A 14,611-nucleotide genomic window follows, 5' to 3' on the forward strand; every position below is an offset into this window, starting at 1 on the left:
CCTCTGTAATAGCTTTCCCAGCAAATATCTATTTCCTCATACCAGATAACAACCTAGTCTTCTAAGGAATTAACTATACCTCCTGTTTTGGTAATTTCAAATTTCAATACCATTCCCTTTAGGCCTATATCCAAATCAATGATATACACAGCAAACAGAGGTGGCCCCAGAATTGAACCCTGTGGGACATCACTACCCACTTCCAACACACTGAAAAACTATGCTTCACTCCTACTCTCCATTTCTTCCTCCCTAATTATATACCCCTTAATCTTTAAGTCTCGGGTGTGGTACCTTGTTGAAGGCTTTCTGAAAGTCCACGTACACCAAATCCACTGCATTTCCCCCATCCACCATATCCGTCACCACCTCAAAGAACTCTATGGAATTGAGGCAGTAAGAGGTAGGTCTCATCGATGAGATAAGCTTAGAGAGGCAGGGGGGAAATGGGAAGCACCTATAGAGATGAGGGTTCAGGCCTAGGGTGGGTGCAGGATGGGTTGGCCTATAGAGCAAGGGGGGGGGGGGGTGGTGTGGAAGCAGTAGAGGCAGCTGAAGGGATTTTCTCTATCTTAGAAACAAAGAAATCCATAAGCTCCTTGCATTTGTGGCAGAGGAGAGTGAGGCTCAGTTGAGCTTGGTGTGGTCCAGGCAGATCTAGCAATAGAAGGCTAAGCCAGTTGTGCACCAGGCATGGTCAAGTTTGCACCCCTTCGACTTGAGGGAGCAAAGATGGGAAAGGTGACTGGCATGGGAGATAGGGAGACAGTGAATGTTTTGCTGGTGACAAAAAAAATCAAAGATGGAGATGAGGGAGTAGCTCAGCAAATCAGCAGCTGCAGAGATATTGTGACGAATGGAGGGCTAAAGGACTAGGTAGTACAGAGTTTGAGACGGCATTTGTAAGCGACCAGGGTGAGAGGTTTTTACAGGAGCAACTGCAGAAGGAAGCGGGCTTAAAGGAGAGTAAGATGTGGGTGGTAAGTGATATATGGAACTGATTGGAGATTCAATGATTGAAACGAAAGGAGTGGAGAGGGCATGGGAGATGGCAAAGACATGGGGATGGCCATGATTATGTGTAGGAGAGTTTATATAGAGGGAGAAGTTTAGCAAGGACAGAAGGGCAGTTAAATGGGTTAGCAAGAGGGCAAGGAGATTGCAAAGGTTTTTATGTTCTTTGTGAAACAAAACTTGAGTGCTGGAGATTTTCTTAGGGAGTTCTCCTGATTGACAGCCATAACTTCGGTGGAATCCCTGTTTACATATCTATTCAGGGTTTCCGCCAAAGTTATGGTGGCCAATCGGGAGAACCCTGGAGGAAATTCGCAGCGGAGGTTTTTTAGTTATGTTTCGGTCAAATTATTTCAACTGTGGTGTGTAATAATCATAGAAATTTACGACACAGAAGGAGGTCATTCAGCCCATCATGTCTGAGCTGGTCAAAAAGAGCTATCCAGCCTAATCCCACTTTCCAGCTCTTGGTCAGTAGCCTTGCAGGTTACAGCACTTCAAGTGCATATCCAAGTACTTTTTAAATGTAATGAGGGTTTTTGCCTCTACCACCTTTCAGTCAGTGCGGTCCAGACGCCCACTGCCCTCTGGGTAAAAAAAATTCTTCTCAGCTCCCCTCCAATCCTTCTACCAAATACTTTAAATTTATGACCCCTGGTGATTGACCTTCCTGCTAAAGGAAATAGGTGCTTCCTATCCACTCTATCTAGGCCGCTCATCATTTTATACACCTCAACCACATCTGTTCCAAAGAAAACAACCCCAGCCTATCCAATCTTTTCTCATAGCTAAAATTCTCCAATCCTGGCAACATCCTCGTAAATCTGCTCTGTACCCTCTCTAGTGCAATCACATCTTTCCTGTAATGTGGTGACCAAAACTGTACGCAGTACTCTAGCTGTGGCCTAACTAGTGTTTTATACAGTTCTAGCATAACCTCCCTGCTCTTATATTCTATGCCTCAGCGAATAAAGGAGCATCATGTATGCCTTCTTAACCACCTGATCTACCTGTCCTACTACCTTCAGGGATCTGTGGACATGCACTCCAAGGTCCCTCTGTTCCTCCACTTTTCTCAGTATCCTACCATTTATTGTGTATTCCCTTGCCTTGTTAGCCCTTCCCAAATGCTTTACCTCACACTTCTCCAGATTGAATTTCATTTGTCACTTTTTGCCCACCTGACCAGTCCATTGATATCTTCCTGCAGTCTAATCTTCTTCACTATCAACCACATGACCAATTTTTGTATCATCTGCAAACTTCTAAATCATGCTCCCTACATTGAAGTCTAAATCATTGATATATACCAAAAAAGCAGGTGACCTAGTACTGAACCCTGTGCAACCCCACTGTAAACAGCCTTCCAGTCACAAAAACACCAGTCGACCATTACCCTTTGCTTCCTGCCACTGAGCCAATTTTGGATCCAACTTGCCACCTTCCCTTGGATCCCACGGGCTTTTACTTTTTTGACCAACCTGCCATGTGGGTCCTTGGCAAAGGCCTTGCTAAAATCCATGTAGACCATATCAAATGCACTACACGCATTGGCCCTCCTCAAAAAATTCAATCAAGTTAGTCAGACATGACCTTCCTTTAACAAATCCATGCTGACTGTCCTTAATTAATCCGTGACTTTCTAAATGGTGATTTATACAGTGCTTCAGAATTTTTTCCAATAATTTTCCCAGCACCGAGGTTACGCTAATTGGCCTGTAACTACTCGGTCTATCCCTTTCACCCTTTTTAAACAATGGCACAACATTAGCAGTCCTCCAGCACCATGCCTGTAGCCAGAGAGGATTGGAAAATGATGGTCAGAGCCTCCCAATCCGAATGAAATAATGCAGCAATGTGATGCCTTTACCTTAACAGCTGGTTCCAACTGTGATATTCCAATAACCAGGCAGTGAAGAAACAGATAATTTCAAGGCCATAACAGACCATAGGTCACTCTCATCCACTTTCCTGCTGTCCTAGCAGTTGTAACCAATGATATATTTCTCCTTAAGATACTGGTCCAATTTGACCTTGAATCAATCCAAGTCACTACAACCTCACTTGGTAAGCTATTCCAAAAACTAACCACCCTCTCAACAAAGTCATGCTTTATTTTGTCCTGCCTGAATCTGTCCCTTTTCTGCTTATACCCATGTCTTCTGCTATCCTGTACCAAATCAAATACTTCTGGCTGATCTTCTACATCCCTGAGACTTATCAATTTGAATACTTCAATCATATCTTCCTTGAGATTTCTCTCCTACGAAAAGAGTACCAGTTCTGAGAGTCTATACTTATATATGTTTTATTCTCTAGTCCCTTAATTGTTCTAGTAGCTTTTCTCTGTGCCTTTTTCAGCTTAGCTGCATCTTCGTGTGAAAAAGACAAACTCCATTCCAAAGGAAAATAGAGTCTCATTAACTGGGAACAGTAGTTTTAGGGAAACTGCTTAAATGCAAAGAAACAATGAACTTCCATTTATAAAGTGCCTTCATGTCCCAAAGCACTTCACAGCTAATAAATTGCTTCTTAAAGTGTAGTTACTGTTGTTATGTAGCAAACATAGCAACCAATTTGCACATAGTAAGATATCATAAAGAGCAAACAAAATGAATAAGCAGTTAATCTGTTTTGCTGGTGTTGATTTATATGTATCACAATGTTTTATTATACTCAGCTTTCTAACATTGGTGAATGATGCAGTTGAAGGGCTCCTCCACAGAAACTTCTCACTGAACATTTCATTAAAAAAATACCAACAAATTAGGCAAAGATATAGCAACATTCGTCAGGAAATAGTTTTAAAAGACATCGGAGGTGACAGTTTACTGAAACCTTAAAATATTGCATTGTGGAGTGGTAGGATGTGGGTTCACAGCTGCAATCCTCAATGTGTGAGCTCCCACTCTCAACTATCATTGGGAACCAGAAATAGAAAAAATGTACTTCCCTATAGGAAGAGAGGGAAAATGGGTTGTACTTTCTAACAGGCAATTTCAGTTGAAGACTGGAAACAAGTCTCCTTCATGGTGAGGAACAGTTTGCAATGTGGGGAAACCATAAAATGAGATGAGATACCTTATGGAAAAAAAGAACCACCCCCATTGGTCTGTAAAAGGATGAAACATCTAGACTTTTGGTATTGCAAGTTGAAACTCTGACTTCGTTATTCCAGGGAAGCTTTTGGGGAGGATGGGTGTGGAGCGGAACTTGTGCCTGCCTGCTGTGGAGGGCCCTTGCTGCTGGCTGACAGCTTGGGTACAATCAAAAAAACCTCTCCCACTGTCTTATTTACCCTCTCTCTGTAAGGACATTGGTATCAATCTGATTCAGATGGGGTGACCCGTTGCTGCAGCGGGAAATTTAAAAGCCACCTGGGTTGCAGTAGTGGAGAAGTTCTAATTTACTCCCAGATTGCTAGCAGCAGTGCCTCGGAGATTCTGCTTTCATTTCGTGACAATCTGGCAGGGTTAACAACCCTACTCAATCTGTGGGTGACCACTCTCTGAAATATGTCTTCCAGAAATCATTCCTCCCCATTTATGTTGTAGAGTGTAGACACCTGCTCCTCCAGTATTGCTTTGCTCGAGCAACGCAGCTTTGACACCACACACATATGTACTGCTCCTGGAAACTTGCTTCTCCAGATATTCCACCTCATAACAGACATCACTAGCCTGGCCCCTGATCTGCCATAACTATACTCCTAACTTATATGATACTCTAGACTTAATAAATTACAACTAATTTTCACTTACCTGCTTGTTCTTGCAGATTCAGACCCATTTTGTCTCAGTGCTGAACTCCTGTTAGTCCAAACTCATTTCCTTACTTTTTTTGGCAAAAAACTCACCACCAGGGTCTCAGCCTCACACAGCTCAAAAGTCCTGTAGGTATGGAACTTATTTTATACCTACAAGCCGAGGCTAAGGATCTAGTTTAACCCTATTCTCAAAGCCCTGGACAGAATATTTGTCACCATAGCAAATGCAATAAAAGTTTTGTACAGTATACAGCAACAACTTGATTTTATATAGCAAAATACTGCAAATCTAAAATGAAAACAGAAAATGCTAGAAACACTCAGTAGATCAGGCAGCTTCTGTGGGGAGAGGAAGGTTGGGTTAATGTTTCAGGTCTATGACCTTTCATCTGATGAAGCCTGAAATGTTAACTCTACCTTCCTCTCTCAAAGATGTTGCCTGACTTGCTGGTCTCCACAGGTGCTGCCTGTCTTGCTGAGTGTTTCCAGCACTTTTTGTTTTTATTTTGAATTTTACATAGCAATGGAATAACTCCAGAATAAGTAAAATCATGTGAAATATAACGTTACCAGTGATAAATAGGGAATATAGTTAAGGCTGATGTTTTATGGTAACTGACTAAGTCAAATTTTGTTTTTCAGGATTCAGGGCATTTATTTGTTTTGGGGATTGAATTCCATGAAGTTGTCCATTTTCAGTGAAGTTGGGAAAACAGCAGCCTTGCTTATATAGCAATAAAAAGGGACTGCTGTTCCATATAATCAGGGCTACTGGTTTATGGTGACTGAATAAGTCAAATTTAGTTTTTTTTATTTGGGTTTCCAGGATTTTTAGCAGAGTTTTACAGATGGTATTCTGCAATTCTATCCATTTTTCAGTGTATTAAATTAAAAAAGTGACCAATGCGCTTTTTGTTCAAATGTTTGTATTATAAAATACAGTAGTTAAAGAAAAAGGCCAGCTAAGTAGTTTCTAGTCATTTTCTTGGTCAATTACTTTTTTCTATTAAATTTAATATTGAAAAATTATTACATTCTTTTGCAAATCAATAAGTAACTAAATATTGAAGCTCGCAGTGCAGTGAAGAAAAAGGATATTTATTCCATACCTAATCTGTACCTTGGTCCTCTTCACTCGAGCTTTGGTTTCAACTTTTTTTTGTAAAAATATTGCAAGTGTTTTCTTTAAAATGTAACTTTCAGTTGAAAAATTAGAATTTATTGGTTATGCTGTTTAATAATTCAAAAATAAACATGCTTGGAGATAATTTATTAAAATATCTTTGAACATGAAATGTGTTCATCATAGTGGACATCAACAAAGATTAGGAACAAAAATACATAAATTAAATGGCATGGTGAAACTGTGCAAGTTAAATCAATAAGGAAATTTACGGGTACTGAAAGAGACCCTCAGTGCATTAAGCATCAGTGTGCCTTTCTAGTATTATGTTTTGTGTGAATTAACATACGTATAGCATTTCAAATGCACAAAATTCCTTATTTTCCATTTATTCTTGGGCACCTCTGTCTTACGATCCAAAATTTATGACATAATGATTTTATAATACAATGCAAAGTGAACCTAGCATGAAGTGAGATGGGCTTCCAATGAACCAAATTCTATCCATTTTAAAAAATATATAAATAAATCTGTCAGATACTAATTCATAATTACTCAATATTTCCGTTGATCTACCCTTTGTTCTTATTTCTGTCTTTGACAGTAAATATCATCACTCATGAAACATGAGAATACAATAGTTTCTACTCTAATATTTAAAGAGTAGTCTTCCTCACTTTTGAATGCACATGGTCATTGTCTTTGCAAATACAATCAAAGCAGCATCTTTTTGAAGTTGAAAAATATTTGTTGAATGAAAATGACCATAATGAAAATGCCTGCATTTCAAGAAGTCAGAATATACATCCAGGAAAAAAAAACAGTATTAAAGGCATCATTTGTAAGTAAACTTAATTTTTCACTGCTTTTACATACATTCATACTCTTTTTGCATTTAATTTCACTGCTGGTTGCAACAAATTTTGATCATGATGTCCCTGTAACTTATATTCTAATAAATGAAAGGTAGCATGAAAGGTTTGCAGAAGCCATATGGGTAGTTATAAAGTAGAAAGTGTTGTCAGCCTGTTGTTTTACAGTACATTTCCCAAGCAATGCTTTTTATAAAAGTTGTTCATAGAACAATAGATAGGCCTGAGCATTGAGTACTCTAGCTTCAGGAACTGTCTGTACATGGGTGTCACTGACATAAACCCACTGCCCCGGTGGTGCTCCAACATCTCTGAAACCTGAAAAGCAAAGATCATCATTAATAAATCTATTAAATACAGACTAGAAACCACACTGTATTCCTATGGCAGAATTTAAGAACAATCACACTAATGATTTTTAAACAACAGGATACAGTTCAAAGTAGCGGTCGTCAAAAGTAAGAACAAAAATAGGAAATGCGGAACATGTTCAAAAGTTAGGCCTCATTGTATGATAAGAAACATTTTTCTGTGTATGTAACTGGCTGTTTTGTTCCAAGTGATTTTCTCCATGACCAAGTTAAAGATCCATGGAAAAAGCTGCTGGATCTACCTTTTTCACAAAAATCTCAATATTTTCTGTTTTATGCCAATGCAAAGTTAAAGGTTAAATACGTTAAAAAAAAAAGCACCTTCAATATATGGGGCTGGATTTTCATTCAGAAGTCGGGAAGGAGGCGGGACTACAACTTTCGGGTTTTAGTCCCGCCTCCATCGAGATGCGGCCAATCCACGCGATTTTCCCTTGATTGACCTTGTTGAGCCCGCCCAGCAACAGGTGACATCACAGACTGAAATTTCATCTGTCAAGATGTGTTGACAGATGAAATATCAGTGTTTCACAGCTGTTTGAAGCTGTCAAACACTGACAGTCTTACTTCTAACCTGAGTCCTTCTACGCAGACTCAGTTAGAAATCTCGCCGGCACTGAAAGCTGCAGGCTGTCACTTTTGACAGCTCGCGGCCATTCTGCTTTCTGTGCCGGCTGAATGATGGACTCCCGAAACCTAGAGGAAGGAAGGCTGTAAAGGTAAGTACAGGTAATTTAAACTTCTTTACACACTTTAGACACACCAAACACACTTACCTTTGCACTCATGCACCCATCACTCATCTGAACACCGACATCTCGACCCCTCCAAGTCCTTCAACCCGACGGCCCGCCTGCTCTAACCTGGCGTGGTTTGGAGCGGTCGGGAATCCCACACGACACCCTTCAAAATAGGGATTAGGCTAAAAACTGCCTGTTAACTACCTGTTAACAGGCAGTTAATTGGCACTGATCCTATCCCGCCTTGGGTCGGCAGGTCCCAGTGCGGGGCAGGTACCCGCCTCCTTTGAAACTTACGTGGAGGCGGGTTTTGGGCGGGATGGTGTCGGGACCCCTGAATTCGGCATTTTTGTCCCCCGCACGCCTAAAAGCCTGCCTCACGGCACACTGAAAATCGACCCCATGGGGTTTTCCCTTTTTTTTTTTAAACTGATGACACCAAAGTTCCTTTGTATCAATATACCGTGGACATGCTGTAGATTACTTTTGGCGTAGATCTGATTTTGTGTTTTCTCCCTATAATTAACATTAGCAATGTAGGCACACTCAAGTACTGTAATTTGTGAGCAAATAAAAAACAGGGCATTCTGTTCCTGCACCAGAAGCTATTGGATCATCTAGGTGCAACGAATAAAAGAAAATCATGCCAAGCAGAGTGCATGTACCTAACACAGCCTGGCCATTATTCTGTCAGTTTTACCTGGAATATTCTTGTTTCCAGGGATATGCTCAGACAATTTTTTGTTGGCTGTTCTGACGTGCACATATGCTGTGTAGTGCCCTCCACGCATAGAGCCACAGTGTTCAACTATTCCATAAAGACTGTAGAGCACTTTGTTTCCCTCTCCAACATTCTAAAAAGACAGATGCACAAAATTAAGTTAGAGTTACTCAAGTACATTTGCAAGACCCGATGATCAGATTTTCAATAAACCAATAAGCTTATTTATGAATAATTTTGTATAATCTCTTGCTATAAACCATAACCAGTCACAAACTCCAACATGAGCTCAACAGAATGCTCAAACTCTGCACAGCCTGCTTCTACCTCTTCCCCAAAATCCACAAACAGGACTATCCCGGTAGACCTATAGTTTCAGCTTGCTCATGAAACTTATTTCCTCTAATTGGACCCCAATTTTTTCTCCCTTTGTCCAGTCCCGACCCGCCTACATTGACAACTCATCTGACACCCTCCACCATTTTAGCCAATTCCAGTTTTCTGGCCCTAACTATGCCCATAGTTGAACAGGAGACAGAGTCCCACCTTACCACCATCCCTTGTGCGCCCAACATGTCTTCCTGGAACAGCGGCCCAACTAGTCTGCAAAGGCCACCACCCTCCTCCTCGCTGAACTTGTACTCACCTTAAACAATTTCAGCCAAGGATTCCTCTTCACTGCGGAAAACAGAGCCCACTGCGATAAACAGAGCCCTCAAACGAGTCCATCCAATTTCCTGTTCTTCAGCACTCACTCTCTCTTCCTTTCCCAAAACTGTGATAGGATCCCCCTTGGATCTGCCATCTCCCTGATCCCACCACCAAACACATTTTCCTCCCTTCCCCTTTCAGCATTCCAAAGGTACCGGTTCTCCATGAACCTCTAGTCCACGCTTCCACCACCCTTAACACCTGTTCTCCTTCCTCTGGAACCGTCCCATGTGAGTGCAGTAGATGCCAAACCTGCCCATTCACCCCTTCCCACATCAGCATCCAGGGCCCAAGCATTCCTTCCAGGTGAGCCAATTATTTACTTGTACTTCTTCCAAACTAGTATACTGTATTCACTACTCACAATGTGGCCTTCTCTACACTAGGGACAGCAAAAGGTGCTCGCTTTTCTGAACACCTCCATTCCGTCTGTAAGCACAACCCTGCGCTCCCTGTCGCTTGCCACTTTAATTCTCCGTCTACTCCCACTCTGAACACTCTGTTCTTGGACTTCTACACTGTTCTAGTGAAGCTCAACACAAGCTCGAGGAGCAGAACCTCATATTTCCACTAAACATTTTGCAATTTTCTGGCCTTAATATTGATTTCAACAACTTCAGACTTTAACCATAGTTCCCATTTTCTCTGACAGTAGGCACTTCTAGGCATGGGGGAGTGAGCATTGGTACATCGCCAGCAGGGTGTCTGGACCGCTGGTGCCGTCTTGCTTTTTCTTCCACTAGACTCCTAGCCCTGCTCTGCTTTACCAGGTTTTGATCTTCCCACTCTCCAACTTAACTAACCTGCTTTAACTATTCAGAGAGCTCTGGGCCTTGTGTTGTCTTTTAGTTTTCTAATTTATCTCATTGTTTCTCTTTTTTGTCTCACACTATTATAATTTATATCAATTAAGCATCTTCTGTTGTCCACCGAATCACTTTACAGCTTATCTTTTTCTTCTCGTGTATATATTTTTCCACCTTCCCTTTCCCTCAAGCTGTTCCTTCTTATAAGCTGTTCATGTGTAATATTTTCTGGTTCTGATGAAGGGCAATGCCTGAAACGTGACTTGTCGCTTTTCTCACAGATGCATTGCTTGACTTTGAGTGTTTCCAGCATTATCTGTTTTTGTTACACAGAGGAGATTTGAAAGAATAAGCCTTTATCTCAACTCTAGCAGTCTCAGAAATCAACCAAACTTTGTTTCCTCCTGGAGGCACTAGGTCTAACACAGAATAAGAATACAGCAGCCTGGATTTTCCAACCAGGTGTGGAAGTAGGAAGGAACATGATTCACACCTGCCCACAGTAAAGCGTGCAGACCCAATTGTAATTTTCCAGGTCAGCCTATTTTTTGGGTGGGCACCATAGCATAAAAGTTAAGGGCAACTGTGGTCTTAACAGCGACTAGTAGTGCAGTGCCCGTCATGGAAGTGCGCTGTAGATCCACTTACAGCATGTGGTGTTACTCAGTGACTGCTTCTTTAATAAAGCCAAGACTCCACAGGCCTGACCAGCAGGAGCGGATCGCAGCGGGAGCAGATCTGAGCGGGAGCAGATCGAGAGCTGAGCAGGGATAAAGAGCGTGGCGATAGGAGGCCTGATACCAGAATGAGAGGACCTGAGCGGGAGCGGATCGAAAGCAGAGTGGCCATAAAGAGCGCAGCGAGAGCAGGCTCGAGAACAGAAGGAGCAGACCTGAGTGGGAGCGGATCGAGAGCTGAGCGGGGATAAAGAGTGCGGCAAGAGCAGGCCCGAGACCAGAAGGAGCGGATCTGAGTGGGAACGGGGATAAAGAGGGCGGCAAGAGCAGGCCCGAGACCAGAAGGAGCGGATCTGAGTGGGAGCGGGGATAAAGAGCGCGGCAAGAGCGGAGCAACTCAACACAAGCAGAATTTGAAAGAGTGATGTCAGAGTAAAAAACTTAAAGTGATGTCAGCACAAGGGAAGGAGCTGGTTGGTGAGTGTTTTTTTTAAGTTTTAAGTTTATTTCTGCTAAGTTCTGCTAAAGAGCACGGTTGGAGAGGGACTCTTCAAGTTAGGGGCCAGGGTTAAATAGCTGGTTAGGGATAAAGCAGGAGCTTGGAGATTAGTAACTGTTAATAATATATTATATTAATAACTTGAATTAGGTACATCTTAGTCTTAAGTTTCTGTAAAGTTAGTTAATAGTCAAATAAATAAAGGCATGGCAGGGCAGCTCAGTCCGGCAAAATGTGCATCCTGTTACATGTGGGAAATCCAAGATGCTTCCCATGTCCTGGACAATCACGTGTGCAGGAAGTGTCGTCAGCTGGAGGAGCTCGAGCTCCGGGTTTCGGAGCTTAAGCAGTAACTGGCGTCACTGCGGTGCATCCACGAGGCTGAGAGCTACATGGATAGCACATTTCAGGAGGTGGTCACCCCACAGCTAAGGAGTGTACAGGCAGAGAGGGAATGGGTAACCACCAAACAGAAGAGGACCAGCTGGCAGGTAGTGCAGGAGTCCCCCGAGTGCATCTCGCTCTCCAACCAGTATTCTGTTCTGAGTACTGGTGAGGGCGATGGTTCCTCTGGGGAGTACAGCCAGAGCCAAGTCCACAGCACCATGGGTGGCTCAGCTGTACAGCGCGGCGGCGGCAGGGGGGTGCAAGGTGGAGGAAGATAGTGAAAGCAATAGTGGTAGGGGATTCGATAGTTAGGGGAACAGACTGCCGTTTCTGCAGTCGCAGATGTGACTCCAGGATGGTATGTTGCCTCCTTGGTGCCAGGGTTAAGGATGTCACCGAGCGGCTGCAGAACATTCTGAGGGGGGAGGGTGAATAGCCAGAGGTTGTGATCCATATCGGTACCAACGACATAGGTAGAAAGAGGGATGAGGTCCTGCAGGCAGATTTCAGGGAGCAGGGAAAGAGATTAAAAAGCAGGACCTCAAAAGGTAGTAATCTCTGAATTACTCCCGGTGCCACGCACGAGTGAGTATAGGAATAGGAGGATAGAACAGATGAATGCGTGGCTGGAGAGATGGTACAGAAGGGAGGGCTTCAGATTCCTGGGGCATTGGGGTCGGTGGGACCTGTACAGGCCGGACAGGTTGCACCTCAACACTACCAATATCCTCGCGGGGAAGTTTGCTACTACTTGAGGAGGGTTTAAACTAAGTTGGCAGGGGGATGGGCACCAGGATGTAGCATTAGAAAGGAGAAACAAAGGATACAAAGGATTGGGAGAGACGGATAGCACTAAAGTAAGAAATGCTAAGGTATTAGGTGGGGTCAGACTAAGAGAGAACACAGGATGGTCTAAGATAGGTTTACAGTGTATGTATCTGAACGTACAAAGCATAGTAAACAAGGTTGGTGAGCTGCAGGCGCAAATAGCCACATGGGAATATGATGTTGTGGCAATAACGGAGACCTGGCTCAAAAAAGGGCAGGATTGGGTATTAATTATTCCTGGATACAAGGTGTTCAGGAAAGATAGGGAAGGATAGGAAGTGGTGTGGCAGTATTGGTTAAGGAAAATGTTACAGTGCTAGAGAGAGAGGATGTCCTGGAGGGGGTCAAGGACACAATCTATATGGCTAGAGTTAAGAAATAATAGAGGTGTCATTACACTAGGTGTATTCTATAGGCCACCAACTAGTGGGAAAAATATGGAGGAGCAAATTTGCAGAGAAATTACAGAGAGATGCAAGAACTATAGAGTAGTGATAATGGGGGACTTCAACTATCCTAATACAGGAAACTCTCGTTTAAACGGCACCTAAATATCCGAATTCTCTATTAACCGGCAAAATTCATACTCCGAAAACACCTCAATAACCGGAAATGTTGCCAAGTCCAAGTCCGAGTCTCCCGCGGTGGCCGAGTTAGTCAGTGTGAGTAGTTCTCCAAACTGCCACTACTCGGCTTCTTGGCGCTGTCAGATGTCCGAACACCTCAATAACAGGAGTCTGACTCTTTGTTTGTTAAAAATAGCCTCGGTAGATAACCCTCCCCGTCATCCGGAATTTTTAATCAACCGGCACCATCCCGGTCCCGTCGGTGCCGGATACCAGAGAGTTTCCTGTATAGACTGGGATCGTAATAGTGTAAAGGGCAGAGAGGGGGAAGAATTTCTGAAGTGTGTTCAGGAGAACTTTCTTGATCAGTACGTTTCTGGCCCAACGAGGAAGGAGGCATTGCTGGATCTGGTTCTGGGGAATGAGGTAGGTCAATTGGAGCAAGTGCCAGAAGGTGAACATTTAGGGAACAATGATCATAGTATCATAAGGTTTAGATTAGCTATGGAAAAGGACAGCGAGCAATCTAGAGTAAAAATACTTAATTGGAGGAGGGCCAATTTCAGTGGGTTGAGAACGGATGTGGCCCGGGTAAATTGGAATCAAAGATTGGCAGGCAAAACTGTAATGGAACAATGGGCTGCCTTTAAAGAGGAAATAGTTTGGGTACAATCGAGGTACATTCCCACTAGGGGGAAAGGTAGGGCAACTAAAGTCAGAGCTCCCTGGATGACAAGAGAGATAGAGGGTAAGATGAAGCAGAAAGAGAGCGCATATGACAGGTGTCAGGTCGAGAATACATCTGAGAATCAGGCTAAATATAGAACGTTCAGAGGAGAAGTGAAAAAGAGGGGTAAAGAGAGGGTATGAGAATGGAATGGCAGCGAACATAAAAGGTAATCCAAAAGTCTTCTATAGGCACATAAATAGTAAAAGGGTAGTAAGAGGCAGGGTGGGGCCGATTAGGGACCAAAAAGGAGACCTACGCATGGAGGCAGAGGGTATGGCTGAGATGCTAAATGAGTACTTTGCAACTGTCTTCACCATGGAAGAAGATGCTGCCATAGACATAGTGAAGGAGGAGGTAGAGGAGATACTGGATGGGATAAAAATTGATAGAGGTACTAGAAAGGCTGGCTGTACTTAAAGTAGATAAGTCACCAGCACCAGATGGGATGCATCCTAGGACACTGAGGGAAGTGAAGGAAGAAATCGCAGAGGTGCTGGCCATAATCTTCCAATATTCCTTAGAAACAGGGGTGGTGCCAAAAAGGGGTGTAAAGATAAACCCAGCAACTACCGGTCAGTCAGTTTAACCTCAGCAGTGGGGAAGCTTTTAGAAACAATAATCAGGGACAAAATTAAGTCACTGGGACAAATGTGGACTAATTAAGGAAGCCAGCATGGATTTGTTAAAGGCAAATCGTGTTTAACCAACTTGGATCGAGTTTTTTGATGAGGTAATAGAGTGTGTTGATGAGGGCACTGCGGTTGACGTGGTGTACATGGATTTCCAAAAGGCGTGCGACA

General features: G+C 43.0%; 1 protein-coding gene across 7 annotated transcripts in view; it reads right to left on the minus strand.

The window, feature by feature from the left end:
• Positions 1 to 6,033: 6,033 nt before the first annotated feature.
• Positions 6,034 to 14,611, minus strand: part of usp45 (ubiquitin specific peptidase 45) — a 174,317-nt gene continuing 165,739 nt past the window's right edge. For 5 of the 7 annotated variants that reach the window (XM_085997447.1, XM_085997444.1, XM_085997445.1 and 2 more), the window contains 2 exons: positions 8,587 to 8,740; positions 6,034 to 7,093 (listed from right to left, as the gene is read on the minus strand). In XM_085997447.1, coding sequence (XP_085853573.1) covers positions 6,966 to 7,093; positions 8,587 to 8,740 — 282 coding nt within the window. In that variant the 3' untranslated portion in view covers positions 6,034 to 6,965. Of the gene's footprint in view, positions 7,094 to 8,586; positions 8,741 to 14,611 lie in introns of those variants that run through there. The other 2 variants (XR_015079571.1, XM_085997449.1) reach the window with 2 other exon arrangements.

This window comes from Somniosus microcephalus, chromosome 9 (genome assembly GCF_052327205.1).
Source record: "Somniosus microcephalus isolate GS21.2 chromosome 9, FLI_Smic_1.0, whole genome shotgun sequence".
Lineage (NCBI taxonomy): Eukaryota > Metazoa > Chordata > Chondrichthyes > Squaliformes > Somniosidae > Somniosus > Somniosus microcephalus.